Here is a 27,964-nt window from a genome sequence, read left to right as displayed (position 1 = left end):
TATTGAGTTTTCTAGATATGCATAGATATAATTCAATTAGGTATACATAGATATAATTCAACTAGGTAGGTAATTGTCAAACTCTTCAAAGATTTAGAGAATATGGCATTTAAAATGTTTTAAAAACTTAAGACTTTCCTGGACAATGAGACATGTCTGCTCCTGGCAGCACCGATTTACTTCAGAGAGAAAGATGGATGTCAAAGACACTCTATATGGAGTTTATCTTCTTTTTGGCAAAAATAGCCATTTGGGCAAGAAACTGTTCTTGCCTGGACTGCTTGACAAAATGTTGTATCGACTGGACATGCAGGACCCATAGGAAGGTGACCACTGAACTTTGCTTGACAAAATGGTCCTTCAGATTCCTGCTTCACAGAAGAAACTGCCAGACATTCTACAGGACACAGAGAGAAGTAACTGAGAGACTCTAGACCTGTGAGCTGAAAATGAATGCCCCAAGCCAGCTGTCGCTGTCATTCTAGATTTTTGGAAGTTGCTCACAATGCACTTCCTGTTTACTTAGGTAGTATTATATCTTTCTGAGGTCTCTGATGGAGTTGAAGACTAGAAAAAAAAGAAAAGAAGGAAGGAAGGGAGGAAGGAAGGGAAAGGAAAAAGGAAAGGAGAGAAAAGAAAAGAAATCTAATGGTAGGCCAGGCATGGTGGTGCATACCTTTAAAATCCTAGCACTACTAAGGCAGAGACAGGCAGATCTCTTTTGAGTTTGAGGCTAGCCTGGTCTACATAGTGAGTTCCAGAATAGCCAGGGCTAGAGAGACTATCTCAAAGACAAACCCTGTCTGTGTGGCTATGTTTACATGAGTCCAGATGCCTGAAGAGGTCAAAGACAACAAGGCTCCTCAAGCTAGAGTTGCAGACAGTTGTGAATCACCTGACATCAGTGTTGGGAACTGAATTTGGATCCTCTACAAGATCAGTAGGTGCTCTTAACCACTAAGACCTCACTCTAATTCCTTGATTTTGTTCATTTTAATGGAATTTAAAAGAACCATATTGCGGGGGCTGGAGAGATGGCTCAGCGGTTAGGAGCACTGGCTGCTCTTCCAGAGGACCCAGGTTCAATTCCCAGCACCCACATGGCCGTTCACAACTGTCTATAACTCCTGTTCCAGGGGATTCCGCACTCTCACCCAGACATACATGCAGGCAAAACACCAATGTACATCCAATACCAATAAATAAATTTAAAAAAAAGAACCATATTGCTTAGGGAAAGCAGCTAGCAGTATACTGAATCTAGTCTGTTTGCTTCATGCAAACAGTTGTTCCACAAACTCTTTATTAGCTCCTAGCAGATCCTCCTTCTCTTCTCTCTGCTAAGCATACTCAGGTTCCTCAATAGTTCTTCCTCTCCTTTTGACACATCAAAAATCCTCCCTCAATAAAATAAAGTAATAGAAGCAAAAAATATTTGTTTTTATTATTTCAAGTTCTTAATTCTATGTGAGTCTATGATGCCATATGGAGTTACCTGTGGCTGTGAACTGCCTGATGTTGGTACTGGAATCCTCAGAAGAAGCTCGAGTCACCGCTCCAGTTCTCCCCCACCCCCAACCCCCAAAGCCCACCTTTCCTAATAGCTTTCAAAGCAAAGCCAACACTGCAAATGTACACCAGCCAAAATGGAATCCTACTGGTAGCCGGGTACTTCATTTGTTTGGGTAGGGAAGTGTTGTTTTGTGGTTTTGTCGGGTTTTGTAGGTCATTTTGTAACCCTGGCTTGCCTGTAACTCCTTATACAGATGAGGCTGGGCTCCAAATAAAGAAATCTGCCTGTCTCTGCCTCCCAAGTGCTAGGACCAAAGGCATGCAGCACCACACCCAACCCAAGTTATAATTTCTTTGGATTACTCACACATTTTTCTAAACTCAATAGAAATCTGTTGTCATGTCAGTAACACTGCACTATCAGAGGTTATCTATCAGTACTGACAGAGAATACTAGTCACAGTCACGATCTTTTTTCTGAACTTTCTGAAACCCACCTTTCTGAGAACTCCAACTAAAACTCCAAGCTGACATGGTCACTATTTACTAACTGAAACACTTCAGTGAATAGCTATGAGCCATGGAGTCACACATGTCACTGTGTGACACACCCTGACTGCCCATTTCTACATCAGTAGGAACCAGCAGTACTCACAAGCCTCTGCTTTATAGAGTCCAACCAGAATGCACTAAGCTTATTTATAAGGAAAATACAGCTTAGAGATAAAGGAATTTGCTTAAACTTACAGAGCTAATAAGGGTTAGAGTCAGAATTTAAATTCAAGTTTCAAGCCCATGTTCTTTACATTATACCACCCAAAACCGTGACTATAAAAAGGGCCCACCTGCCCACAAACAGGTGTTCAATAATGGCAAATTCCAAGTCTCTCACTGCTCTTCATCAGTGATCAGAACCAGCAATTCTTTTTTTAAGCTTTATTTGAAGCTAAAGAGATGTCTCAGCAGTATAAGAGCACTAGCTGTCCTTTCAGAACACCCACACAGCAGCTCACAACCATCTGTGACTCTAGCCCCAGGAGATCTGATGCCCTCTTCTGGTCTCTGCAGGCGTTGCATGCACAAATGCACAGACATACATGCAGGCAAAATACACACACACACACAAAAGTAAAGGGGAAATAATTCTTACAAAAGCTTTATTATGAGTTTTAAGCCTGAAGCCAGAAAAGGGTGCCAGGTCCTCTGGAAATGTAGTTCCAGATGGTTGTGAACTACCATATGGGTGATGAGAACTGAACCCAGGTCCTCTGCAAGAGCAATAGCTCTCTCTTAACCTCAGAGTCATTTCTCCAATCCCAATTCTTTTCAATTTTTAAATTTATCAGCAAAAATAAAAACTTAGCAAATGCTATGATAATTTTTATTAGTAGTGTATTGTTATTTGATCCACAAACTAAAAATCTCAAAATTATGCCAAACCTACTCTTCAAATTCTTCAGTATTAAGGAACCTCTTGCACCGAAGCAGGATAGAAGACAGGGAAATTATGGAGACATGGGAAGAAAAGGAGTCCACCATCACAGAGTCTGAGTGGAGTCTCTCAGTAGCTGAGAAGCAACTTCAGCAATTAACATTTGCTATTAAGGCTGTCAACACATCTTTCATATACAGATAGTTTATGTTGATGTAGCAATGACCTAAGCTTGAGGCCTGAATATCCAGGACCTTGGGCAAGGCCTCATTCCTTTCCCCACACAGGGCCAGATAATCTACACAACAGTTTACAATAGGGTTGGAGAGATAGATCAGTAGTTGAGAGTACCAACTGCTCTTCCAGAGGACCTGGGCTCAATTCCTAGCACCAATATGATACTTCATAACATACTATAACTCCAGTTTCAGGGGATCTGACACCCTCTTTGGCCTCCAAGGTATACATACACATAAATTAAAATAATTAAAAAAAAAAAAACTATTAACAGCAAGGTATCTACTTTCCTGTAACCCCATGGACTAGACTTCTCTATCAATTATAATTCTATTAGGCACTTTTAAGGACAAATCAGTGATAATATAGTAACTTTCAATGCAACCAAAATCCTACAAAAACCAAGAATTCATCTTGAAGCAGCCCACCCATGAGCTCCGCTCCAGTATGCCTTACTTTCTTCTGAGTACCTTTTTGGCCTGACGGTCATGCCGAAACCTGTGGTAAAACATCTTTAACAAAATTTACAATTCTGTTTCACTAGCTGGCTAGTCCTGAAATTCTTCAGTGTCAAAAGCCACAAATCCTAGTTCAACAGGACTCAAGGTCCCTGAAATTCTAGGGGAACTCCTCAGGCTGCTGAGGATAACAATGTGGGAATCGTGCTGCCCCTCTACCCCCAAAACACTGACAGCAGAGCCATAAAAACCCAGGAGTTCAAAGATGTAAGAAGTCAGGTATGGCAGGGGTTGGTGGCACAGCTCTGTCATCTCAGCATGGCACATGGGAGGCTGACAAAGATGACGACGACGAGCTTGAGGCTAGTCTGGGTGCCTAGAGACACCTTGTCTCAAAACGCAAAATGACAAAAACTCTCGAACCAAGCAGGGTGCAGTGGTACATGCCATGATCCAGCAGTTGGTAGGTTGGGGCAGATTTTCTGTTCAGAACCATCTGGGACTACATAATAAAATTCCATCTCAAAATCAAAACAAAGTAAAACAAACCAACCTTTTAAAAGATTTATGAAGCATGGCAAACTTTGAGAACCTGTGCCTTATAGTTACAAATTAATCAAAAATTTTCTTGGTCAAATCAAAGTCGGCTAACAGAAAGAAAAGTATGCAAGTAGCTAAGGTCAGGCCAGAGAATGCTGTGACTAGTTCACCGACACTAGCATTTGTGGGCCGACTATGATAGTACACATATGGAATCCCAACACCTGGAAGACGGAGGCAAGAAGATCAGGAATTCAAAGTCATCCTCAGCTACACAATGAGTTTGAGGCTAGCCTGGGCAACATGAGCTGCCACCCCTCACCCCTAAGGCATTTATTAACTGAGTATAGCTGAAGAGAAAAACATTTGCTCAAAGACCAGGGTTTCATCACTAGTAACACACACATTTATTTGAGATTGATAAACAACTCTGTAACAATCAAATGTCACTCTGTCCTCTATTATCCGCAATATAATGTTCCCCTAAATGTTCCATCAAAACCAGACAGAGCTGGAGAGAGCTCAGCAGTTAAGAGTGTTTAAGTTATGTGCAAAAACACAGTAATTAAGAAAGCAAAGTAGTAGGAAATTACAGAAGAATAGTTTCTGCTAAGAAAGTAGCACTTACATCAGAAGGTAGCCTGAAAGAGACACTAACTTGGTAAGGGTCTCCCATGATTCACATTTGCATAGCTGCTTACAATGCGACTTTATAACCTGCATACTACTTTTTACATAAATATTTTGAATGCAGAACAGCTTTAATTTAAATTAGGACTTTTTCTTGGTGAAATCTCTCAATAGTCTTTATAATAACTGAAGATTCTACAAGCAACCCCTAAAATTGGCACAGGAATCACTACTACCTGAAGAATTCCAAGAATGTAAAGCAAGCTACCAAGTAATGAAAAGGCACTAGCTGCTCAGGACTGCTAGACTCAAGTCTTCAGAACAAAATTAAGTTGGGGGAGCAGCTGAGGTACTGATGTAAGGCAGTACTGACAGAAACTAAAAATACACTGTTTACTTAAACCCCATTAAAACAAACGTGTTCTACCAGTCCAAATGCACAGGCAGCTTTTCTCTGCAGCCCCTCATCCTTCCTGGAAACTACGACTGTCTTTAGAAAAACGTCTAAGTTAGTGTTGAGACCCCATCTCAGGTTACAAAATGAAGTGATGATAAAGTAGATGAATCTCACGATGTTGAGTGAAAACAGTCAAACACAACGAAGCACACACTCTATGCTGAGTAGTAAACAAGACATTGTGTGGTCCTGGACATCAAAATTATAGTTCTCCAGGGGAGGAAAGGATGGTTAATAGCCAGAGGAAGGGTACAAGAGTTTCTGGGTTTTTCGAATACCCTGCTTCTCAGGGATAACTACCAGTATGCCCAGCCTGTGCAAACCCACTTAACTGTGCACTTGTGAAAATTTTCTATGTATATCACACTTTTACATGTTCAAAAACAGGGAGGGGAAAAAGACAAAATGTCTCCCCACAAGCAAAGAAACATTACTGTAAAAACAAGTTTATACTTAGTGGGAATAGTTCAGGTAAGAACTTTAGGTATATGGGGGAGAGAGACTAGTAATAAGTAGTAGAGCACTTGCCTAGCACGGGTGAGGCTTGGGGGTGGGGAGATGATAGGTCTGGAGTAAAGGCTGGATAGATAGTATAGAAAAGTATTACAACTGAGTGTGGAAGCACAGGCTCATAATTCTAGCATTTGGGAGGTCGAGGCATGAGGTTCAAAAAAGTGTAAGACCTTAAGCTATGTGGCAAGTTCGAAGCCAGCCTGGGGTACATGACCCTGGAAAGAGAGAGAGAGAGGAAAAGCGTGAGGGACATGTTTGTTTTGGGGGTGGCGGGGAAGGGGGGAATAAAAAAAAGAAACAAAAAAGGAAGGGCATGACTACTCCTAGGTATGGTGGAGCAAAATGTTTATTTTAGATAAAAGGAAAAGCATAGCCACAGGCAGAGACATCTGGGAGAGTCTGAGAGAACATGTCCCTGAGCCAGGCCATGTGAATTTGGGGAAGGGAGAGGGGAGTGCCAGGACACCAAGAGGAGAAAGGCTAGACCAAAGGACCAGGTTATCAAAATGGCTGGATTATACAGGGAAGGGCAGCTGGGGGAAGAGCAGCCCAGCTACTGGGCTGGAGAAGTTTAGGGTAGGGGGTAGGGTTTGCCAGCCATTCCCTGTACAGGAAGGGATGGAGGGATAGTGGAAAAACCTGGTGGGGCAAGTCTGCTCTGACATGTTAAATAGGCACCCCAGCTAGCCATCTGTCCCGGGTTCCTGAGACCTAACAGGGAGGTAATCAGAAAGTTCTTAAAGAGATGCTAATAAGGTAATTTCACAAAACATACATCTTTTCCAAGAAAATAATCCTGACAAGTAACACATCCAAATTTCACTTCATTTATGAAGAACATAAACTTGATTTCTTTTCTTTTTTTTTGGGGGGGGGGGGAGGGTGAGACAGGATTTCTTTGTATAGTCCTGGCTTTCCTGGAACTAGTTCTGTAGACTAGGCCAGCCTTGAACTCACAGAGATCTGCCTGCCTCTGCCTCCCAAATGCTAGGATTAAAGGTGTACACCACATCGCCCAGCGCATAAACTTGATTTCTAAGTGGTAAGTGTGTAAGAAAGCAAAATGAGGTGGGGAGTTAGATGAATGGTAAAGTTTGACCCTCAGCACTAAAGGAAGAGGAGGAAGGGGGAAAAAAGAAAGAAGTATAACAGACAGGTTCTATCAACTAAAAATCAACTAGTTGGGCCTTCAAGATGGATCATTGGATAAAAGCACTTGCCATCAAGTTTGACAACCTGAATTCCATCTGAAACCCCTATGGTAGGGAGAGAACCACCATCTCCCCCACAAGCTGTCCTGTAACTTCCACATACAAGGCCTCTCTCTTATTAAGTGATGTGTGAAATACTTGATTTACCAATGGTGTAGGGCCCAGAATCTCTGCCATATTACAAATTACTGAGCTCCCTGTTGCTTAATAAACGTTAGATGAAGGACTCTTAACGTGTAAGAACGCTGTTTAAAAAATAAAAGACACAGGGCTACGGAGAGAACCCCTGTCTCGAAAAACTACAATAATACAAAAGACACAAGTGGGAGGGGCACACCAGCAGACCTGCCATCCCTTGTTCGCTGGAGGAAAAGCAGCTCCAGGCCAGCCTCCAGTGGAGGCCTCCAGTGGAGGCCCTTCTGCAAAACACTAGCGGGCAGGGAAGGGCAGACAACTGGGACTAGAGCTGAGTAGAGTAACGCATATCTAGCATGCTTCAAGTCCTAGAGTCAACTCCCAGCACTACAAAAACGGGGAGCAGGGGGAATAAACAACTAGCTTGACCTGTCAATGCAACACTGTCCTCAGGGAAAGTCACGGAACTCACTTCTCTGTCAAGATAGAAACTATTATACAACACTACACAAAGAGTGACTACTTGAGTAGAAAACAGGAAGGTAAGAAATGCAATGTCAAACAAAAACGCCAACTCCAGACAGCCAGTTTCAGAAGCCACACACCTTCTGGGCCTTTGCAGTGTTGACTGATAGACACATACATATTCTTCTCTAGTATGACAGTGGTTACCAAAGTACTAATTACAGAAAATTATACAAAAAAAGTATCACATTTATACTAAATACTGCCAGAACACTACCATAATACTCAACTGTCACTTACAGTTTAATGTCAAACTCAATTTTTATTTGAAATTAGTTTTCCTTTTAAAGCACCTGCCACATTTTCATTGACATTTTTGGCCATGTACTTCACTATAATCTGCATGAACAATGACTGCATGCAAAATACTTTTCTCCTCTTTCTTAAATTTTCTCAACTGCAAAATAAATTATCTGTAAAAGACAGATAATTTACCACCAAAAACAGTTTGTAAAGCAACAGTTGCAAGAGATTTCTTATTCTTATTTATTTAAGGTTTTTCGAGGAACGGTTTCTCTGTGTAGCCCTGTCTGTCCTAGAACTCATTCTGTAGTCCAGGCCAGTCTCAAATGCAGATTCACCTCTCTCAGCCTCCCAAATCCTGGGATTAAAGGCATGCATCATCATGTCCCAAGGAAGATTTCTTATTCTCCAACCCACACAACGGACCAATCACAATTATGCTCAACTTAGGCAGACAGCTTTGCAGAAGCAATGGCACAAGTGTGACCTCCAAGACACGCTGCCTTCTTCTCTTCCCTCTGGGTATCTCAAGGATGGGGTTTCACTCTGTCAGTGTCAAACTCAGTGATCCAATCCTTCCTCACCCTTCTGAGTGCTGGGATTACAAGCACGAGTCAATAGTCTACCTAACTAAATACTCCACAAAATTTCAATTAAATATCTACTTCATCTACTGACCATTATCCCAAGTGACACCTAGTGTAATCTGAAAATGAACTGCAGAACCGTCTAAGAAACATCAAGAGCTGGGAATAATGGTTCACCCTACAGTCACAACCCTTTGAAGACACAGGTGGAAATACTGCAATGAGTTCAAAGCCAGCATGGTCTGCACATAAGTGCCAAGCTAGCCAAGGCTACACAGTGAGAATCTGCCCCAAAATAAACTAACAATCCTCCCCACACCCCACCTCTACCCAAAAAGGAAGAACTTGTCAATTCAAGTTTCCCCCTCTATTATGACCCTGCCTATGCTTGGGTTCTGGCTCTTACGTATCTACGTCGCTCCCTTTCTGTACAACTTTTACAGTTCCATTTCACTGTCAAACTATATTTATCTTTTCTATATCATAACTCAACAGGTCTATTCCTCAACATTCCAACCTGCACTAGACTGAGTTTAAAAAACAAACAAGAACACCACTTGAGTCGTTACTGTAACAGGTTTGATAAACACAGAATTTATGTTTAGTAATGAATGTCTGCAGTCTCAGAATTCCAGAGACTAGGGCAAAAGGTTCTTAAATTCCAGTAAAGCCTAAGCTATATTATCTAATTTTTTAGAATTTTAAAATAAAACTCTATGGTTGCTAAGGTTTTTTTTTTTCAGAAGAATAATGACAAAAACAATAGATACTTAGCATCTTCTAATTTAAGCAGATGTTAGTATTAACTACTGAGGTCTATCATTCTAGTGAGTTTACTAAATTGCATGGTCAGAGCTGTCACTCTGCGGAGCTAGAAGAGACAGCTCAGCACTTACAGCTCTCCCAGAGGCCCTTTGGTTCCTAGCACTCTCATGGTTGCTCACAACCACCTGTAACTCCAGGGACTGTGTGTGACACCTTCTTCTTTCTGACCTTCATGGCCTCTTCACACACCTGGTGCATAAACATTCAAAGAGGCACATACACTTAAAATACACATTTTCTTTAAACTTAAAAAAAATTTAAAAAGAACCACTACTTTAACTGTGCTAGTAAACAAAATTTCTGGAAACCTCCAAAGGATTGACATGATTTTTGTTCAGAAAATATAATATATAACTACAAAATATAAATGTTAAAAATTATAAAACTCAAGTGACAAAATAATTTCCTTAAATCTTTGTTTTACAGACTTTCTGTGCAAAGCTCCCAGCACCCCAGAACATTTCTACTACAAATAGCTGTTTTTGGAGAAATTCAACACATACCACCAAAGCATCCACACTCAATTAAGAAAGTGTGCCCAGGAGTCCTGACAGAATTGTCACTAAAAAACTTTTCTCTAGTAGATAATTTGCTGTTTGCTAATGCTGTGGTAGTTTATTTTAAAAACAGCCCTCCAACTTAGCTCCCCTTCCTAAAAGACTAACTAAAGCATGGAACACAGTGACCAGGTACAGGGTAAAAAACTGAGCCTGGTAAACTATAACAAGGAACATTTTACTCTACCTTTCGGTAAAAGGTATATACTTTTGTAGTTTAAAAACAGAGAGATCAGTCAGGTGGTGGTGACGCACAACTTTAGAACCAGCACTTGGGAGGCAGAGGCAGGAGGATCTCTGTGAGTTGGAAGCCATCCTGGTCTACAGAGTTGAGTTCCAGGACAGCAAGGGCTATAAAGAGAGACCCTGTTTTGAAAAACAAAGCAAAACCAACACAGATGGCTTAGTGGTTAAGGGTGTTTACTACTCTACTGGAGGTCCAGAGTTCGGATCCCACATCTACTTTGAGCAGCTTACAAACTCCTGGGGAATCAGAGACAGCCTCTTCTGCCTCCATAGGCAACCGCGCACATGTTCGCATACAGTGGCCAAGATAGTCTGTGTGTTGGGTGTGATGGCAAATGCCATTCACCTCACCACTAGGCAAGCTGAGACAGGAGGACTCCTGCAAGTTCTGGGCCTATCTAGTCAGCTCTACAACTCTACAGCATCCTGGGCTACAAAATGAACCCATTTCAGAAAAGGAAAAAGGGGGGGGGGGGGATAAATTGTGAATGAATTATCTGGTTTCCCGATTGTGCAACTTCCACACTTCTGAATACAAACAAACGAAGACGAATATAGTAAACTCACTTAAGAGTAGATAGATATTTGAAGTGGAAAGTGATTCACTTATGAAAACATACCTCAAACTTAAGTAGCAAGAGTAGCAGGATTTTAATTAAAACAATCCTGTACTACTTTATGCAACCTAAAACCACCACCCCAGAATATCAAAATGGTAACCTCAATAACACTAAAAAGCAAAGCCCTACTGATGGGAGTTAATAAGCATGAACATAACAACGATTTTATTCTGACCTCAGATACTGTCAGGGAAGGAGGGGATTCCAAACATTGCCAAAGCTACTGTCAACAGCCAGGGCACTGAGAACTTCTCAATGGCCAAGTGAGTAAGTGATGCCCAGACACAAGGACAGATGCTCGGCGTTCTGCTAGGCGACAGAAGAGTAAACAGGGCTGGAATGCTTTAGAATGGGGTAACCGGGCAAAAACTGGCACCTCGGCAGAGGGGGCAGTGTCGGCCGGGGCGGGCTGGCCGCGGGGCCGGCGGGGGAGCGCTCGGCAGGTGGCGGGCGCCTGGGGGCGGGAGGAGCGCAGCGCCCCGACGGCCAGTCCGCACAGCCGCCGGCGACGGGGCGGCGCGCGCGGCGAGGCTCCCGGCGGCCGGGCGCGCGCCCCGGCCCCTCCCTGACAACTTGCCTGCTGGAAAAGAGTTGCAGGTCCCAGGTCCCCGGAACCCGGGGAGCCGCCATCCAGCACAACCGCTCTGCCAACAAGGTCCCGCGAGAGTCGGGAGATCTCGCGATACAGACCCACTAGCATCTCGCGGGCGTGCTCGGGCACCAACATGGCGGCGAGGGGGGGGAAGAGAACCACTACTTCAGGATTTGGAAAAAAGTGTGCTTCCTTCTCGGACTGGAGAGCCGCGGACGCACAGGAGGAGGGGCAAGCCTTCCCCGCCCTGCGCGTCTCCTCCGAGTGCCCCGCGGCGGGAGAAGGGCCGGAAGCCACACCGAGCCCTCCGCTGGCCGCAGCGCCCCACGCACGAAACCCAGCCCGACCTCAGCCGGCCGCGCCGCGGGTCACGTGGCCGTCACGTGGGCCGCGCGCCCGGCGTCCCCGCCGCCCTCCCCGCCCCCTCGGCCGCGCACGCGCGCGCCCGGCCCACGTGGGGGCGCCGCCGCGGCCACCCCCCTCCCGGCGCTCGTCCGGGGGGCTCCGGCCCCGCGCGCTGCCGCCGCGCGCCCCTCCTCCGGCCCCTCCGGCCGCCCCGCCGCGCGCCCCGGGAGCCCGCTCACCTCCCGCGTCGGGCCGGCCGCTCGGGGAGGCGCCGCCCGCGTGGCCGCCCTCGGCCCCCGCCGCGCACTGGCTCGAGCGCCCTCCCTCCGCCGCAGGAAGCTCCACAGCGGCGCCGCGGCGCTTCCAGGTGGGTCCCCGCCTCCCGCTCCTCCACTTCCCGCAGCAGCCGCGGCTCCTTCCGGTCCCCTCCTTCCTCGGGCTGGAGACGCGTGGTGCCGGGCGCTCACCGCGCCACCTGCCGGTAGCCGCGGCCGCTGCAGCGAGGAGGGCGCCGCCGCCGGCTCCCAGCCTGGGCTGAGCCCCCTTACCTGCCCCGGAGGCAGCCCCGGCACAGCCATGCTCTCCTCCGCACGGATGCGCAGCCCCGCGCGCAAGCGCCCACCTCCAGCCTTTGCTCAGGCCCTTCCCTGAGGCAGATCACTTGCCCAGAGTCCCAGCTCCTCCGTCTCCTGTGTTTCGGGTCTCTTCTGGGGTCTCCCTCAGAGGGGCTGTCCAGACCACTCCGAGGTTCCGAAGAGCACACCTGCACTACTGCTTTTACTCTGCGTACTTTTAAACAGCATGTCTACCCATTATTTGTAAGTGTTCTCCCCCACCAAGAACGTAGTATCTCCAAAGGCAGAGCGTCTTATCTTTTCTCCGTGCCTTTTCCCGACAGTTGTGTCTAGCACCAAGTATGGAACTCGGGTGTATTTATGTGGCTCAGCGTGCGCTTACCCTGCGTGAAGCTCGTGAGTTTCATCTCTAACACCTGCCTTCGAATATACTATGCCCACCTTCAGTAATGGAGGTAAGCATTTTCTCTGGGTTGATAGCACCATCAACCATCACTTCTGAGCTGTGGAAATGCTGACCAAAACCTCTGGCTGCTTGATTATGTTCCAAAAATACCAAGTCCACTGGTGGAATCTGTTAATTGGGGCTCTTCACAACAGTAAACTACTGCTTCAGTGCCTGTGTTTTCCTTAGCTGAAACAGTTGTTTTGTTTTTCTAAGCGAGTGGATATCTGTGGTTTCTTTTCAATGGCTGGTAAGTTATTAAATCATTAAAGTGTCATGTAGTTGTTTAGTTTCCAATTCAACTCAAAGTAACATCTACCCAAGATAAAGGGTACCAATTATATTGTACTGATAATCACACCTATTATCTTACATTGCCTTAGTCTTTTTAGTAGTTGGGTCTGTAAGGCCTCACCAGAACACATCCCTGCCATACTTTTTAGTGAACTCTGTTGGAATAGGCATTGATATAAAAATACATGGTTTCCCTACCAAATTCTGTCCATAATAGCTTTATGTACAGGGCAATATGCTGCCGACATAGGATAGCTACTATTGGGATGGTCGGAACTTTCCTGTCTGCTGTCCAGAGCCAGCCACCAGTTGACAGCTCCAGCCACGGCATTGTCACACTGCATCATCTGTTTCCAAGAGAACTGATCATTGTAATGTAAAAGTTTTGTCATTTATTCCAACTTGCATCCATTCTGAAGGAGCATCCCATCTGTATAACCCAATGGACTGGATGAGGCACTCTGTTCAGATCTAGTTCAACTTTTTTTCTCCTCCAAGAATGATACCAAGAGCATTCCTTTTTAAGTCTCTGCACTAGTGTGTAAACATCTGCTATCAGAGAAACCCAACCTGTGACCTTGCTCATATTTGTTGACAAAACACATGTTACAATTTGGAGTTTGTTTTCATTGAGACAACACCTTCTATAGTCCAGGCTGATTTACAACTCCATATATAGCTTGGAACTCTTGATTTTTCTGCCTCTGCCCCGCAGTGCTAGAATGTTAGGCTACCAAGCAGAATTGAGGCCAGCCTGAGCTACATAAGGCCCTGTCTGAGAGAAAGAGAGATGAGAGGTCTGAACTGCTCCATTTACAATCCAGGCCTAAATTTCAGTTTCTTAAACAAAGGGCTATTTGTCAACACCACCACAGACAGCAGGGATGAGGGAGGGAGCATATACAAGGCCTGAGTCCACCCCACAGTATCTCAAAGCACTGACCACATAAGGACAGTTCCTGCAAACCTCTCAAAACATGTCCAAAGATAGTAAAACTAACCTCAGCCAATCAAAAGTATACTAGTGTAACTGTTGCCTGCTTGACCAGTCACATTCAAGGTGACTTAACTCTTCCTGGAATATCCCTAGCTGTGCTTAAAGGGAACCTGTGTGCTCCTCTTGAGGTGCCATTTTGTATAAATGGTTGACTCTGCATTCTGGTAAATTCTGCAGAATAAACACTCTTTGTTTTTACGTATTATTCGAGTCTGGAGTCTTCCTTCAGCAATTCACAGATCTTTACATTTGGGGGCTCATCCGGGATCACTGAGGACCCTCAACTCTATAGTAGAGCATTTTAGGGGAGTACATTTTGTACTCCACTGATCGATGAGTCTGGGTGTGTCTTTGTCTGGTCTGCTGTCCAGACACAATCTGGAGGCCTAGGGAGGTAGGGCAGATGTGGCTTAACTTCTTCCTAGAGGGGAGGGAGTTCTGTTGGAACCCGAAGGCTCCGCTCTGGTGGAGCCAGAGAACTCCAGTCTGACTTTGGTTTTGATAGTCAATGACTGTTGCTCCTGTATGGCAGAGCCTGGTTGCAGAATAGGCCACTGTCTACAACATTCTGGTCTTTCCCAGACTCCGGTGGGTTTGTCGTGTGTGTGTGTGTGTGTGTGTGTGTGTGTGTGTGTAACACAAATCTTAAAAGGTCTTACAAAAAACAAAACAAAAAAAAAAAAAAACTGGGGCCAGAAAACTGAGTGATCAGAGAAACAGAACAAGCCACAGCTAACCTCACCTTGCCAACTCCTCAGCTGATCTTGTTTCCTCAGACTGAAAGCCTCTGAGTCCTCACCCAAATGGATCTCAGCTGAACTGCTTAAAAGCCTCTACTTCCTGGTCCTCACACCTTATATACCTTTCTGCTTCCTGCCATTACTTCCTGGGATTACTTCCCAAACAAAGACATGAGATATCAAGTGCTGGGATTAAAGGTGTGTACCACCACACCTGGCTCTGTTCCCCATGTGGCCTTGAACTCACAGAGATCCAGACAGATCTCTGTCTCCTGAGTACTAGAATTAAAGGTGTGTGTGCCACCATTGTCTGGCCTCTATGTCTAATCTAGTGGCTGTTCTGTTCTCTGACCCCCAGATAAGTTTATTAGGGTACACTATTATGGTACACAATATATTGGGGTACACAAAATAACACCACAAGTGTTTTGTTCATCTTTTACTTTCTTGAAACATACTACCATGGGACAGTCAGCAAGCTCCACTCCTCTGGACCTAGTCCAGTCACATTTTAAGGACTTCAAACACCAGGCAGAGAATCTGGAGCTGCTTGTACAGCCAGGGAAACTAACCATATTTTGCAGGAATGAATGGCCAGATGGCAGCACCTTCCACCTCCCTACCATCTGTCAGGTTAAAGATATCATGTATGGAAAACCTGGGCATCCCAACTAGGTCTCATACATCACCACGTGACAATATCTAGTGGAGAGCCCCTCTTCTTGGTTGAAGCCCTTCCTGCCACTGGTCCCAACAGTCTGACAGGTGAAAGAAGCAGAATGGCTGAAGGACCATAAGCCAGCAGTCCCACCCGCTTCTGTACAAGGAGGACTTTACCAGCCTCCCTATGCTCCAGTGCCACCCCCTCCACCAGCACCTGCCCCTCCCCCCACAGATAGCTGCTGCCAAACCAGGCCTGGGGCTGGGGGTGGAGGGGGCAGAAGGTGCAGTCAGTCGTCCTCACACCTGTGCCAGACCATGAGACAGGCAGATCTGCTACAGTGGCCCTGCCTCTGTGGGCAACTGGGTCACCAAATCAGGCAGGTCGTCAATACATGTCCTACATACCCTTTGCTACTAGTGATTTGTACAATTGAAAGATGGAGAACCCCAAAATTTCTGAAAAACCATCTGCCTTATTAGACCTAGATTCTGTAACGATCACACATCAGCCCATGTGGGATGATTGTCAACAGCTTTAGCAGTTGCTGTTCACAACTGAGGAGCAAGAGCAGATCCTAGGTGCTGCCCCTAAAGTGGTTCCAGGGCCACATGGCCAGCACACAGCTATTCAGGCCAATACTGATGAGGCATGACCCTTGACCGGCCCAGAATGGGATCACAACGGCCCACAGACAGGGAGCAGTTGAAGGTCTACCACCAGATTCTGATGGGGGTCTCCATGAAGCCTTAAGACAGCCCACAAATTTATCCAAGGTAGGACAGGTAGTTTAAGGTAAGGATGAGACTCCGGGAGCCATTCTGGAGTGGCTAATAGAGGCTTAGAGAACCTTAATTCCTTTCCACCTGAAATGTTTTAAAAAACTTTACTACAACCAGGCGGTGGTGGCGCACGCCTTTAATCCCAGCACTCGGGAGGCAGAGCCAGGCGGATCTCTGTGAGTTCGAGGCCAGCCTGGGCTACCAAGTGAGTTCCAGGAAAAGGCTCAAAGCTACACAGAGAAACCCTGTCTCGAAAAAAAAAAAAAAAAAAAAACTTTACTACAGCAAAGAACTTCTTTTTTGCATGTTTTCAAATAAGATATAATGAAAGGCATTAATATTAACAAACTTCATGCCCTTCTAAAAGTCTATCAAATAAATTCAACATTCAGTTTACACATCTTAAAATTATTTTTATTGAGTGAATTTTAACATTGCTTGTAGATGGTGCAGCTACCCCACACAGAAAGCCATCGTGAATGCTGTTTACATCCTCTTGTCACCTGGCATGTTTGCACGTGGAATATAGTTAAGCGTTTGACATCACATAATCAAGCAAACAGCAGTGCATACTCTATTATTCAAAAAGACTTTATGCATTTCATTAAAAAAATCATTTTGCAAGTGGTTTCAGCTTTATCCACAATCTCATTGGACACATTCCATACTTCATGCTCTCAAAATAAAAAGTGGCCTAAAACTAAGATTTTTTTTTTTTTTTTTTAGGTTACTGACATTAATGAATACCATTCAGGTCTATAGTATTAAAGTTTAACATTTTACATTATAAGCGGCAATAAGTTACTGATAATCTGGTGACAAATTCCACTCAAACTAAATACATCCTGTTACATTCAAAAGACATACTGTAAATTTTAATAAGCAATTTTGTATGCTGCAGTGCAAAAGAAGTAACACCTAATGTTTCCTGAGCTTTAGGAAATTAACAATTTTCGGACCACTACTCTCAATTTAAAATAGGCGGCTTACTATGCAAAGCCATGTCAAAACTATACAATTAAATTAGGTTTTTTTGAGAATTGAAAAGATTGGCCGGCTATGATGGCTTAGGGTAAAGAAAAAGTTTTCAAGCAGAAGTATTTACAGCTCTGAAGAGGGTACCTGCATCTGCCTGTAGAACAAAGGTCAGGGAACCCGATTACCAAGTGTCCCTTTACTTTCAAAAACAGTACACTGAAAGACATTATGGTCAGTTATTTAGCATTAAATATTACCAACTTATATTACACATTTTAACATACCATCCCATAATGCCCAGTACAAAGGAATAAATGTGATAAAAGATGAAAATCAAAGAAATAAACATGCTTTAAGGAATGTTTTGAATTTGTGTGCATCAAGTGAGGATGACTTCTCATTAGAGCTCTGCACCCTCAAAACTACAGAGATCGAGTTTCTACTTCAATCTTTTCCTCTGCTTGTAGTACATCAGGGTCAACATGAACAACCGGAGGTCGGAGGATTACTTCAGGCCCTCCACCATAGATAGACTGCAGGAAATTCCATGTTTCTTCTGAAATTTGACCAGAGTCTGCTCCTAAAATTGTGTGTATGCAGAAAGAATGATGTTTACAAACATGAATGTTTAATTGCATAGATAAAAGCTACAGTATGTAATGTTTTTAAAATTTCTAGAGATCCATATTCCTAGTTCCAACCAACAACTCTGAAACCTTCCCACAAATAACACACTGCTTTCTCACCCTCTGTTCTCCTGTAAGCCTGAACAACCCTGAACTAGGTTAGTAAAAAATAACATGATGGCTGATTAGTATTTCTATCAGTGAGACATCGTCAGCAGTAAGGGTTTCAATACGAATTACAGCATTATGGCGCACGCCTGTAGTCCCCACACTTCGGAGGCAGAAGCAGGAGGGTCACAAGTTAACGCCGCCACTCTTGGCTACATAGCACACTCAAGGCCAGTCTGGGTACATGTCTCAGAGGAAAAGCTGTGTGCATGTTTACTAAACAAACTCACCTTGCTTGAGCATCACGTTACCACATTTAGTGACTGCAATTTTAGTGTTGTCGATAGGGCCTGGGGGATCTAAATCAAAAGGATAAAAGAATTATAGAATGCACACTTTAAAGAAATGCTGCAAAGAACTACATCATTTTATAGCTGAAATAATTGAGAACTACCAATATAATCAAGGTAGATATTTTTTAACCAAATACCATCTATTTCAAGTATCTTCTCAGCTTTGGGGGTTCCATTTGACCCAAAACAACCAAGAAAGGTGAGAGGTTACTCAGCACCAAAATCTAACAGAAAAAATTTCTTAACTGCTCATTTGGGAATTGCAGATCAAATATTTTTTAATGCTACAAAAGAACAACCCCTTTATAAAAAAAAAATCGTATTCTCAGTTCCAAATTTGTTATTTAAACCAAAATCACTATAAAATGAAATATTCAAAAGCCTTTTTTTTCTGAACATGAAAGTATAATACTTGTCCATCCTCAAAACCTCCCAACAGGCACAAGGAAGAAAAATTACTAAAATCTTACAGAAAAGTAGGCATATGGTTTTAATATCTGTGTGGTCTTTTGCTTTTGCACAATACATTGTTTAAGAAAATTGTTGAAGAGGGCAGTCGGGAAGGACTAATAAGAACAAAGAATAATGCCATATATGTTTGAAAATGCCATAATCAATTAAGTCCATCACTTCGTTTGCTAACTTGAAAAATAGACCAAAGGATTCAAATACATACTTTTTTGCAATCAACTCAATACTTCAAGAACACTTTATTTTCAAATTATTAATAGTAGTAGTATTGAAATAGATTCTCACTACATGGTCCTGGCTGGCCTGAAACTGGCTATGTAGAAGAGGCTGGCCTTAACTCCTCAGGTATCCCTGCCTCTGTCGGCCCCAGCGCTAGGATTAAAGGTGTGCACCATCATGCCTTCTACTCAAATTATCATACATAACTATTTTAAAAAGTCCACATTGTGTTCCATTGTATTGATAAATTATAATTTACTCACCATCCTGTTGTATGGTATTTTAAGTTTTTTCTTTCTTTTTTTGAGGGGGTGGTCTTTTTGAGATGAAGTCTCTCTTACACAGCGCTTACTATGTGGACCAGGCCGGCTTTGAACTCACAAATAACCCCTGCCTCTAAAGTTTTTCAGCATTAAGATTATTTTTATTTATGTATCTGTGTGTATGGGATGTCTGGGCCAGTGGAGACTAGAGAGTGCCAGATCCCCTGGAGCTGGAGTTACAGGTGATGAGCTGACTGATGGAGATGCTGAAAGATAAACTCAGGTCCTCCAGAGGAGCAACAAGTGCTCTTAACTGCCAAGCCATCTCTTTAGCCACTGGTATTAAAATTAAAGACAATTTTTGTTCAATTCTTTCATTCTTGCCATGAGTAATAATTATAATCTCACAGTAATAAGACTATAAACTAGAATATAAGTTCCCTGAAGTCATGGGTCTTTTTTGTTCACTGGTATAATCTCCAATATTCATAAAATTAATAAACAAAAAATGACTAAGAAACCATTTCAGTTAACCACTTACCTCCATCCTTACCCTTCACAAAACTCTCCCATTCTCTAAACCACTGCATACTGATACAATAAAAAGTAGCCGGAGAGTCCTCCTCTTGAAATGCTCTGTTGAGCTACAGAGAGAAAAAGTCAAGCACCTAGTATCTGGAACTTGGGATATTCTCCTCCAGCATCTAACAAGATAATTTCTCATACACACATGAGGTACCACTAAGTGACACACTAGGCTATCTTAGTTCAAAGAGACAGAGTGTAGTCTATCAATAAATGACTCTGGATTATGTGTCAAAATATAACAAGCACATACAAAAGAGAAACATAAAGAACAGGTTAAAAGAAGATGGCTGAGGCAAAGGATTCAATAAATATTTCATTCACCACAGCCAACTTAAAAAAAAAAAGTAAAGACCAAATGGCTAGAAACATTGGTATGAAAAAAAGGTGCAAGTAACAGGGTCTCAAAAGAATAAAGCGTCTTTGGAATTTGTCTAATTACAGTGGCATTTCCTGTTGGGCAACAAATTGCCCTTGATATATACTAGAAAAGGACAGACATAGCCAAATTCAGATTGCCAGTTCTTTAAAACTTTTAAATTATGTTGGGAGTGGCATGCGTGCTCACACTAGTGATGCCAGTGCAAACTGTAGAGATCAGAAGACAACTTGTAGAATCAGTTCTCTCCTTGTCACTACATGAAACCAGGGGACTGAAGTCAGGTCATCCTCCTTGGCACCAAGGGCCTTTACCCACAGAACCATCTAAACAGACCTGTTTCTTCAATTGCATCTAATGAAAACCCTATAACCTTGGGGGAGAGAAGTACAGATGGAGTTGGAGAGATAGCAGGGAGGTGTTGGTATGATCTAAACTGCATTCATACAAAAAATGATTATCCACAAAGGTTTGCTATGTTCTCCCTCAACTGCCTTCTGTTTGCTAGATAAGTACTTACCACTGAGCTACATTCCTAGTGCCAGTTTTCTTTAAGACAGTTTGATGTCTCTCAGACTGGCCGCAAGCTCACTATGTAACCAAGGATGATCTTAAAGTTGTGATCCTCCTACCTCCCCAGTGCTAGGATTATACACATGTACCACCATGCCAAGTTTACTCAGTTCTAGGGACTGAACCCAGTAGAGCACTAAGGAAGCATTCCACTGCTACATACCTAGCCCCAAAGGTTCTCACTACTGGTTCAGAAGCACTCCCATGGTCTGACTACATCCAGTTCCTTTTTTTCCATGTGTGATCACAGTGACCTTAGTTATTCCCAGAAACCACCCTGGTACATTCCTGATTCTCAGGCTTCTGCAATGATCACACACACACACACACACACACACACACACACACACACACACACACACACACACACACTTTTTACAACTATTTATGTGACTGTCTCCCACATACCCTATAAGGCTTTTTTTAAACTCCACTAGAATAGACCTATCTTAATCACTTTAACTTCTCACACTCTCAAGCTCTTTAAAAACTCTCAACACTTTGTCCTTTCCCATGTCTTTTTTCAAAGGGAGGGGTTAAGAAAACATCTCATATAGCCCAGGAGGCCTTGAAATCCAGACACCTCTGCTTCCACCTCCCAATGGCTGGATTACAGACATGTGCCACGATGCCCAGCTGCTCATGACCCTTTAATATTTTCCAAATTCAAGTATGTTGAGGGAAAGAGTCTTCCTGGGACACTCAGCAGCTACTTACAGAGGAACCATAATACAGGAGAGGAAAATTTCTGGGTCTATGTATGATGGTTCTAAAGAAATCAAGACCTGGGCATGGTGACATATAACCCCAGCACACTGGGGGTAATGCAGGGAGAGCAAATATTCAAAGCTAGCCTAGGGTACAGAGACCCCGTCTCAATAAGAAAGAAACCAAAGCAGGCCAGCACGACGGCTCAGTGAGTAAAGGCACTGGCCTCCAAGCCTGGTGACAGCTGGACCCCTACCATCCATACAGAGGGAGGAGAGCCCCAACTCTCAATTTGTCTCTCACATACTTGAATGTCAAGTCCTCACAGGTGTCTACCACTTCTAAGCCCCAAGGTCCTGTGCTCACTTCATTTCCTCTACTTTTGGTTGCTTCTGCAAACTGATCCTATCTACTTTCCCAAGTTTCCAGAAGCTCCACTTTGTTTCCAGACCACCAAGGTCACCTATTTCTGACCAGGTTGTTTATGATTTATATATGAAATGCCCCTCAAAGGCTATACCTTAGGCTGGCAGCAGAACGGGATTTGATCAACATAATGCTGCTTTGGCATGGTGTAAAATATACCAGGAGACCTAGAAACCGCTATCAAGGTCACAGAAAGCCATGGAGAGAAGGCAATGTGTATCAGGGTCAGATTCCAGATTCCACAGGCCCTAAATGACTAACTGGTGCTTGGTACCCCAGGAAATGCAAGAAATGCAGGATGTTTGCCAGGAAAGCTGGTGGCACTGGGTGCAACCATCCCAAGAAAGGTCATATTTGCCACATGCAGCAGAATATAATACTTCAGATCCATTCATACTGCTGCACAGATTAGTTATCCATGACTGTTCATGGGGGTCGAGATAGGAGACAGTGTCTTGTGTAGCTCAGACTGGCCTCAAACTAGTAGTGTATGGTTGATGATGATGTTGAATTCCTGATCATGCTGCTTCTACCACAGCAGAGCTCCCCAGCAGGCTGTTTGCATTGTTCTTTGAGTCTTCCTAGATAACCAAGGTTGGTCTCAAGTGTTCAGATACAGGTGTGTGCCAGTCCACTTGACTTCTGCTTTCCACTGCTCAACACTGTCCCTCTGTGTGACCCTAAGACATTCTGTTATCAATGTGGCAGCTTTTGAACATTCCACTATTCCCACTTTAGGGCAACTTATAAGCAATACTACTAAAGAGTTTGGTTTATAGGTTTTATGTGAATATAAGTTGTCATTTCTCTTGGGAGCAAGACTGCTTAGAGTCATAAGCTAAGTGTTAAATCTATTAAAACAAAACAAAAACAACCTACCAGGCTAGGTATATAGCTCTGTGGTAAATCATTTACCTAGCATTTTAATCGCTAGCACCACAAAACAAATAAACAAACAAACAAAACCTACCATACTGTTACATCATTTAACATGTGGTCTTTTCAATTCCTGCCATGGAGGAAAGAGGCTCACAAGCCCCATGTCTAGCTGAGGAACTATTGACAACTGATGGATTACGGATAGAGAGAGTTTTCTTTCTTTCTTAATTTCTTTTCTTTTTTTCTTTTTTTTTTTTAGATTTATTTATTATGTATACAGTATTCTGTTTGCATGTTTGCCTACATGCCAGAAGAGGGCATCAGATCTCATTACAGATGCTTGTAAGCTGCCATGTGTTTGCTGGGAATTGAACTCAGGACCTCTGGAAGCCATCAATGCTCTGAACCTCTGAGCAATCTCTCCAGCCTAAGAAAGTTTTCTTTTCTGTAAGGGCATTGTTCCCCAGTAGGAAGACCATACCACAATGGAGAGCCCTACACCCATGAGCATATGAGAAGCAGAAATTGGAATCAGTGGGTTATTTTTTAAAAAGGGTTAGGTGGGTAGTGGTGTATGCCTTTAATCCCAGTCTCAGGAGGTAAAGGCAGCTTTCTAAGAGTTCAAACCAGCCTGGTCCACATAGCGAGTTCCAAGACAGCCAAGACTATATAGTGAGTCCATGTGTTGAGAGAAAGAGAGAAAACAGATGAGGGGTAGGAGTGGACCAGAGAGAAGCAGGGGTAAATATGTTGAAAATACACTGAATGCATGTATGAAGTTCTCAAAGAAAAATCATTGCCACCAGATTTCACTACATTGCTTCTGACTATGGAATTCATTTTATAGAAAGAAGAAAAGGGCTCACATTCATAAAGTTCATTGATCTTACCACATGCTACCACCCAAAAGCTGCGAGCCTATCACAGACTCAATTTTTGTACCTGATAGCAACAGTTTTCAGGCTCCAGAGTACTCTCCGTAATGTGGTGTATGTCCCCAAACTGGAAATGAGTCCCCTGTTTTCCCCATCACTAGAATTTACAATGCTAAACAGTGGGAAAAGATGTAGAAAACCCATTTGCAACTTCCTATACTGACACTAACAAAACCTTTGCTCCCTAATGCCAGAACTCTACCCTCTACTACCTTAGAGGGTTTAGTTTCACAGGGAAAAAGTAGTTTGTATGGGACTGGCCTGGTACAGTCCTTGACTATACTGTGTTTTCCATGTCACTGACCCAACTGGGAAAGAGGAATTAAAGGTTCAAAATACTAGCTAAAATGATTAAGCTCAGGTATGGTGACTGCTTTACAAACCAGAATTATATGAATGACTATTCACAATTGGAGTGAAGAGACTTAGATCCAGAAAACAAGTGACGTTAGGTCGGGGATGCTGGCACATTCCTTTAACCCCAGCACTTAGAAGGAAGAACCAAGCAGATTTCTGTGAGTTTGAAGGCAGCCTAGTCTACATAGCAAGTTCCAGGCCAGCCAAGACTACATAAAGACTTGTCTTAAACCAGGTGGTGGTAGCGAAGCCAGAGGCAGGTGGATCTCTGAGTCGAGGCCAGTCTGGTCTACAGAGTGAGTTCAAGGACAGCCAGGGCTACACAGAAACCATGTCTTAAAAAACAACAACAAAAAGACCTTGTCTTGAACAAATAAAATGAAAGAAATTATACCCATTGCATTTGCTATAGAGTGTTACAATGATAAATGACCACAAACTCGGTAACTGAAAAGGGAAATTTGTTTTCTCACAGTTCTAGAGACAAGCATCCAACATCCAAGTGCTCAGAACACTGTTCCCTGGAGATCTAGAGAGATCCCACTTCTGCCTCCTTCACGGCTAGCTGTCCGTGGCTGTCACTTCAATCTACCCTCCATCCTTCCACAGCATGTTCTTCCTTCTCTGTGTGTCTTGAAAGGAACACTGACTGGATTTAGGTTCTATACAAACTTCTCAGGATGATTTCAACCCAAAATCCTACGAAAAGATTCTATTCAAGGCCACATTTGTCATTGAGGTCAGTTTACAAAAGGCACAAGATAGGAAATTCTTTTAGGATCCAACATTCAAATGACTACAGATACTATTCAGTATTTCTACAATCTTCAAGCAGAGGTTAAAACTTAACCTTACAGAAATCTAACAACTAAGACTATTGAGAATTGAGGGTCCAGACCCTTTGAGAATAAAGGTGCAGGTTCCTTCAGCAATCAACAGCCATAATCAGCTGCAGCCTGAACAGACCACAGACAACTCTAATGAGGAAACATGCAATTTGGGGAATAAGATTTCAGGCCATGGCAAATACAGAGAAGAGAGAAAAGCAGCCACAGGAAGAAGAGAACAGAACTGGAGAGAACCGAGCAGGGTCCATCACGCTGTGCAGGCAGGACCTGACTCCCACAGAACTGGAGAGAACCGAGCAGGGGCCATCACGCTGTGCAGGCAGGACCTGACTCCCACAGAACTGGAGAGAACCGAGCAGGGGCCATCACACTGTGCAGGCAGGACCTGACTCCCACTACGGCTCTCTCTCACCCATTGTCCGCTAACGACTGTTGGGCCGCCGTCTCTATCTTACATCATTTACAATTTGAAAGTGTAACTTATTTACCCGAATAAAGATTTCCAGTTCCGTTTTTCTTCGTTTTTCAATCTTCTCTGCCTCTATCTGGCAAGTGTGACAGATGTACAGGTGGTTGACAGCGGGCCCTCCTCCATACCTAAACACCAAGTTAAGACTGAAAGTCACAACCGCAGAAGAGGCCCAGGTCCTAGGAAACCGTTTCTAGCTTTTTAATCAATGTTTAAATTGCCAGTTACAAATCAATCCCGGGGCTGGCAAGATGGCTCAGTGGGTCTTAAAATAAGTTAAGTTCTGAGTTTGTTCCTCAGGACTCACATGACAGAATCAGAACTGTCTCCTTCAAATTGTCATAGCATGAACACACATACACAAAATTACTTTTAAACAATAATAAAAATTTAAAGAATAAATTCTACAGGAAAATTCTCAAAGTAATATACAAAAAAAGTCACATAGAAACAATTTCCGTTTACCAGGGCAGACAGCACTGTCAATGTGTCTCCCCCCTGCTGTATCTGCACTTCAACTCTCAGAGCTGCTTCTGCTTCAGTCTTAGAAGTGACAACAACGTGAAAGGGTTCAAACCTTAGCACAAAACCGTCTTAGTTATGTGAGCACATTTTAACCAGATGAAGTCTTTGCATACTCAAGTAAAAAGCACTTAGTGCATTTTTAGTATTTAATTTAAAATACTTAGAAAGGAAAATAACATTTAAAAATTTTAAATTTGGGAATAAGAACATCTCTTTTAATAGTGTACAATTATGAGAAATTTTAGTATTAGGGAGATGTAACATCCTTCAAATAAGATACATAAAGTTATATACTACAGCACATCTTACAGATAATCATAAAAATTCCCATTATTTAGACTAGGGCCTAAAAGTCTTCCTGCTCATACTTTAGAATGAATAAATTAAAGGAATATTCTTCACAGGCATCAAAAAACACACTGGGTATTTGTGACACAGCCCAACACTTTTGTAACTACTCTCAGTTTGTTTTATGATACTATAATGTTGGATTTCAAGAACAAACCTGCTATAGAGGTTATCCCAAATATTCTGAGGCAGCATCAAAACTAAGTCTTCAATATAACTAGCTTTTCGTGGAGGAATACCTAAAAAACAATTTTAACAAGTGTACTTAATTTTCACTCCTTAATTTCTTTGTATGACTTTAAAGGGCTAACTTTGCAGTGCTAAAGACTAAATCAGGAGCTTACAGAAGTAAGGTGAACATTCTCTCACACATAAAGTCTTTTTTTTTTTTGCTTTTTTTGAGACAGGGTTTCTTCGTGCAGTCCTAGCTGTCCTGGAACTCTCTCTGTAGACCAGGCTGGACTCAAACTCAAAGAGATCCACCTGCCTCTGCCTTCAGAGTGCTGAGATTAAAGGTATGTGTCACCACCACCCAGCACATAAAGTCATTTTTAAAGGTGACTGGCCATTTCTCCCACACACACACCTCTCTTTTTTAGATAGGGTCTTACTCTATAGCCCAGCTTAGCCTCCAACTCACAGCAAGTCTTTTTCATCAGACTCTCAAATAGTGGGATTACAGGAGTATACCACCATCCCTGGCTTTCAATCACTGTTCTTAAATCTCTCCTTACAAAAGCAGAAGTAAAAAGCATTTTTGGTAACTCTGCTTCCTAAAGATGAGCACAGCATACATCTTGAAATACACGTTCAGGATTACTGATTGATTTGGCAGCACTAGGGTTTGAGACCAGGACCCTGTGCAAACCAAGCATGTGCTCAATCACTGACCAGCACCATCAGACTTAGAAATAAAATAACTGTAGGTTTCTACCAACAATACAGGGTATTCTCACCCCTGTATTTTCATTACAAAAATAATTAACAATAGCAAATCTCCAACCATAAAGTTCAATCAAAGTGTCCACACAAAGGTCTTACTTATTACTGCAGGAATAGACAGTAATAGCCCATCAATCACATTTCACAAATCCCACATATGCTTGCATACCTTAAAAAGGCAGCTACTCATGAGAGACAGACAGCTGAGAACTGCAGATGCAGGTGGAGCTAAACACACTGCACAGGAACGGCCCTCACCAGGAGAAGTGTCCAAGTGTCTGGCACGGGCATGAAATTAAAGCTTTCACAACACTGAAATAGTCTTTGGTCTTCTAAAGTGAAACCTAGCCCTCATTTCTGAAACCATAAGGAATCACATACACTCAGCTCCAGATGGGAATGAGCAACAAGGAGAAGAGGGAATTCTTGGCTCCTAACTAATTTGCAAATGATTTAACAGCAACCATCTAACACTGTTTAGCATAACAGTACTCCTTACCTCCGTGAATACAGAGAAAGTCATTATTTGAAATAGGGCCAGGCTCAGCAAAGGTCTTGAATTTATTTAACCACTGTCGAGATATGTAAAACTGGAGGAGGCTGGGCTCCATCATGTTCAACAGGTTGGACACCCTTCGCCTCTCCTTCTGTGCCTCTTCACTGCTCTTCCTGGTGAGGACATGATTCATCGAAGTTAATCCACATTTTACTACATTCAACAAACAGCATGACTCTTCTCTTCTTTATTAGATTTAAAATGCATGCTACTAATTACTACGGATCTTACCAGTCCTAAGGAATTTCAAGAGAAAT

The 27,964-nt window shown here is 43.1% G+C and overlaps 2 protein-coding genes and 1 long non-coding RNA gene across 9 annotated transcripts in view; 1 reads left to right on the top strand and 2 right to left on the bottom strand.

The window, feature by feature from the left end:
* Positions 1-12,019, bottom strand: part of Zzz3 (zinc finger ZZ-type containing 3) — a 71,454-nt gene extending 59,435 nt beyond the window's left edge. For 3 of the 4 annotated variants that reach the window (XM_052730974.1, XM_052730976.1, XM_052730977.1), the window contains exon 1: positions 11,905-12,019. The gene's annotated coding sequence lies outside the window, so the exon portion shown is untranslated. Of the gene's footprint in view, positions 1-10,903; positions 11,108-11,904 lie in introns of those variants that run through there. The other variant, XM_052730975.1, reaches the window with a different exon arrangement.
* LOC128105692 (uncharacterized) lies at positions 11,920-25,383 on the top strand. 2 transcript variants are annotated; one of them, XR_008216450.1, is made up of 3 exons: positions 11,920-12,032; positions 12,564-12,695; positions 24,495-25,383. It is a non-coding gene; the product is annotated as an uncharacterized LOC128105692 (long non-coding RNA). The 2 variants fall into 2 exon arrangements; XR_008216449.1 differs by having other exon boundaries at positions 22,987-25,383.
* Usp33 (ubiquitin specific peptidase 33) overlaps positions 16,552-27,964 on the bottom strand; it is a 67,820-nt gene continuing 56,407 nt past the window's right edge. For all 3 annotated transcript variants that reach the window (XM_052730973.1, XM_052730972.1, XM_052730971.1), the window contains exons 19-24: positions 27,651-27,820; positions 26,367-26,448; positions 25,356-25,464; positions 19,719-19,821; positions 18,162-18,230; positions 16,552-17,717 (exon numbers count right to left, since the gene is read on the bottom strand). In XM_052730973.1, coding sequence (XP_052586933.1) covers positions 17,560-17,717; positions 18,162-18,230; positions 19,719-19,821; positions 25,356-25,464; positions 26,367-26,448; positions 27,651-27,820 — 691 coding nt within the window. In that variant the 3' untranslated portion in view covers positions 16,552-17,559. The remainder of the gene's footprint in view (positions 17,718-18,161; positions 18,231-19,718; positions 19,822-25,355; positions 25,465-26,366; positions 26,449-27,650; positions 27,821-27,964) is intronic.

The sequence above is a fragment of the Peromyscus californicus genome, unplaced genomic scaffold (genome assembly GCF_007827085.1).
Source record: "Peromyscus californicus insignis strain IS unplaced genomic scaffold, ASM782708v3 Scaffold_9__1_contigs__length_137607984, whole genome shotgun sequence".
In the NCBI taxonomy this organism is placed as follows: Eukaryota; Metazoa; Chordata; class Mammalia; order Rodentia; family Cricetidae; genus Peromyscus; species Peromyscus californicus.
Note: the sequence above shows the minus strand (reverse complement) of the source record. Positions and strands in the feature narration are given on the sequence as shown.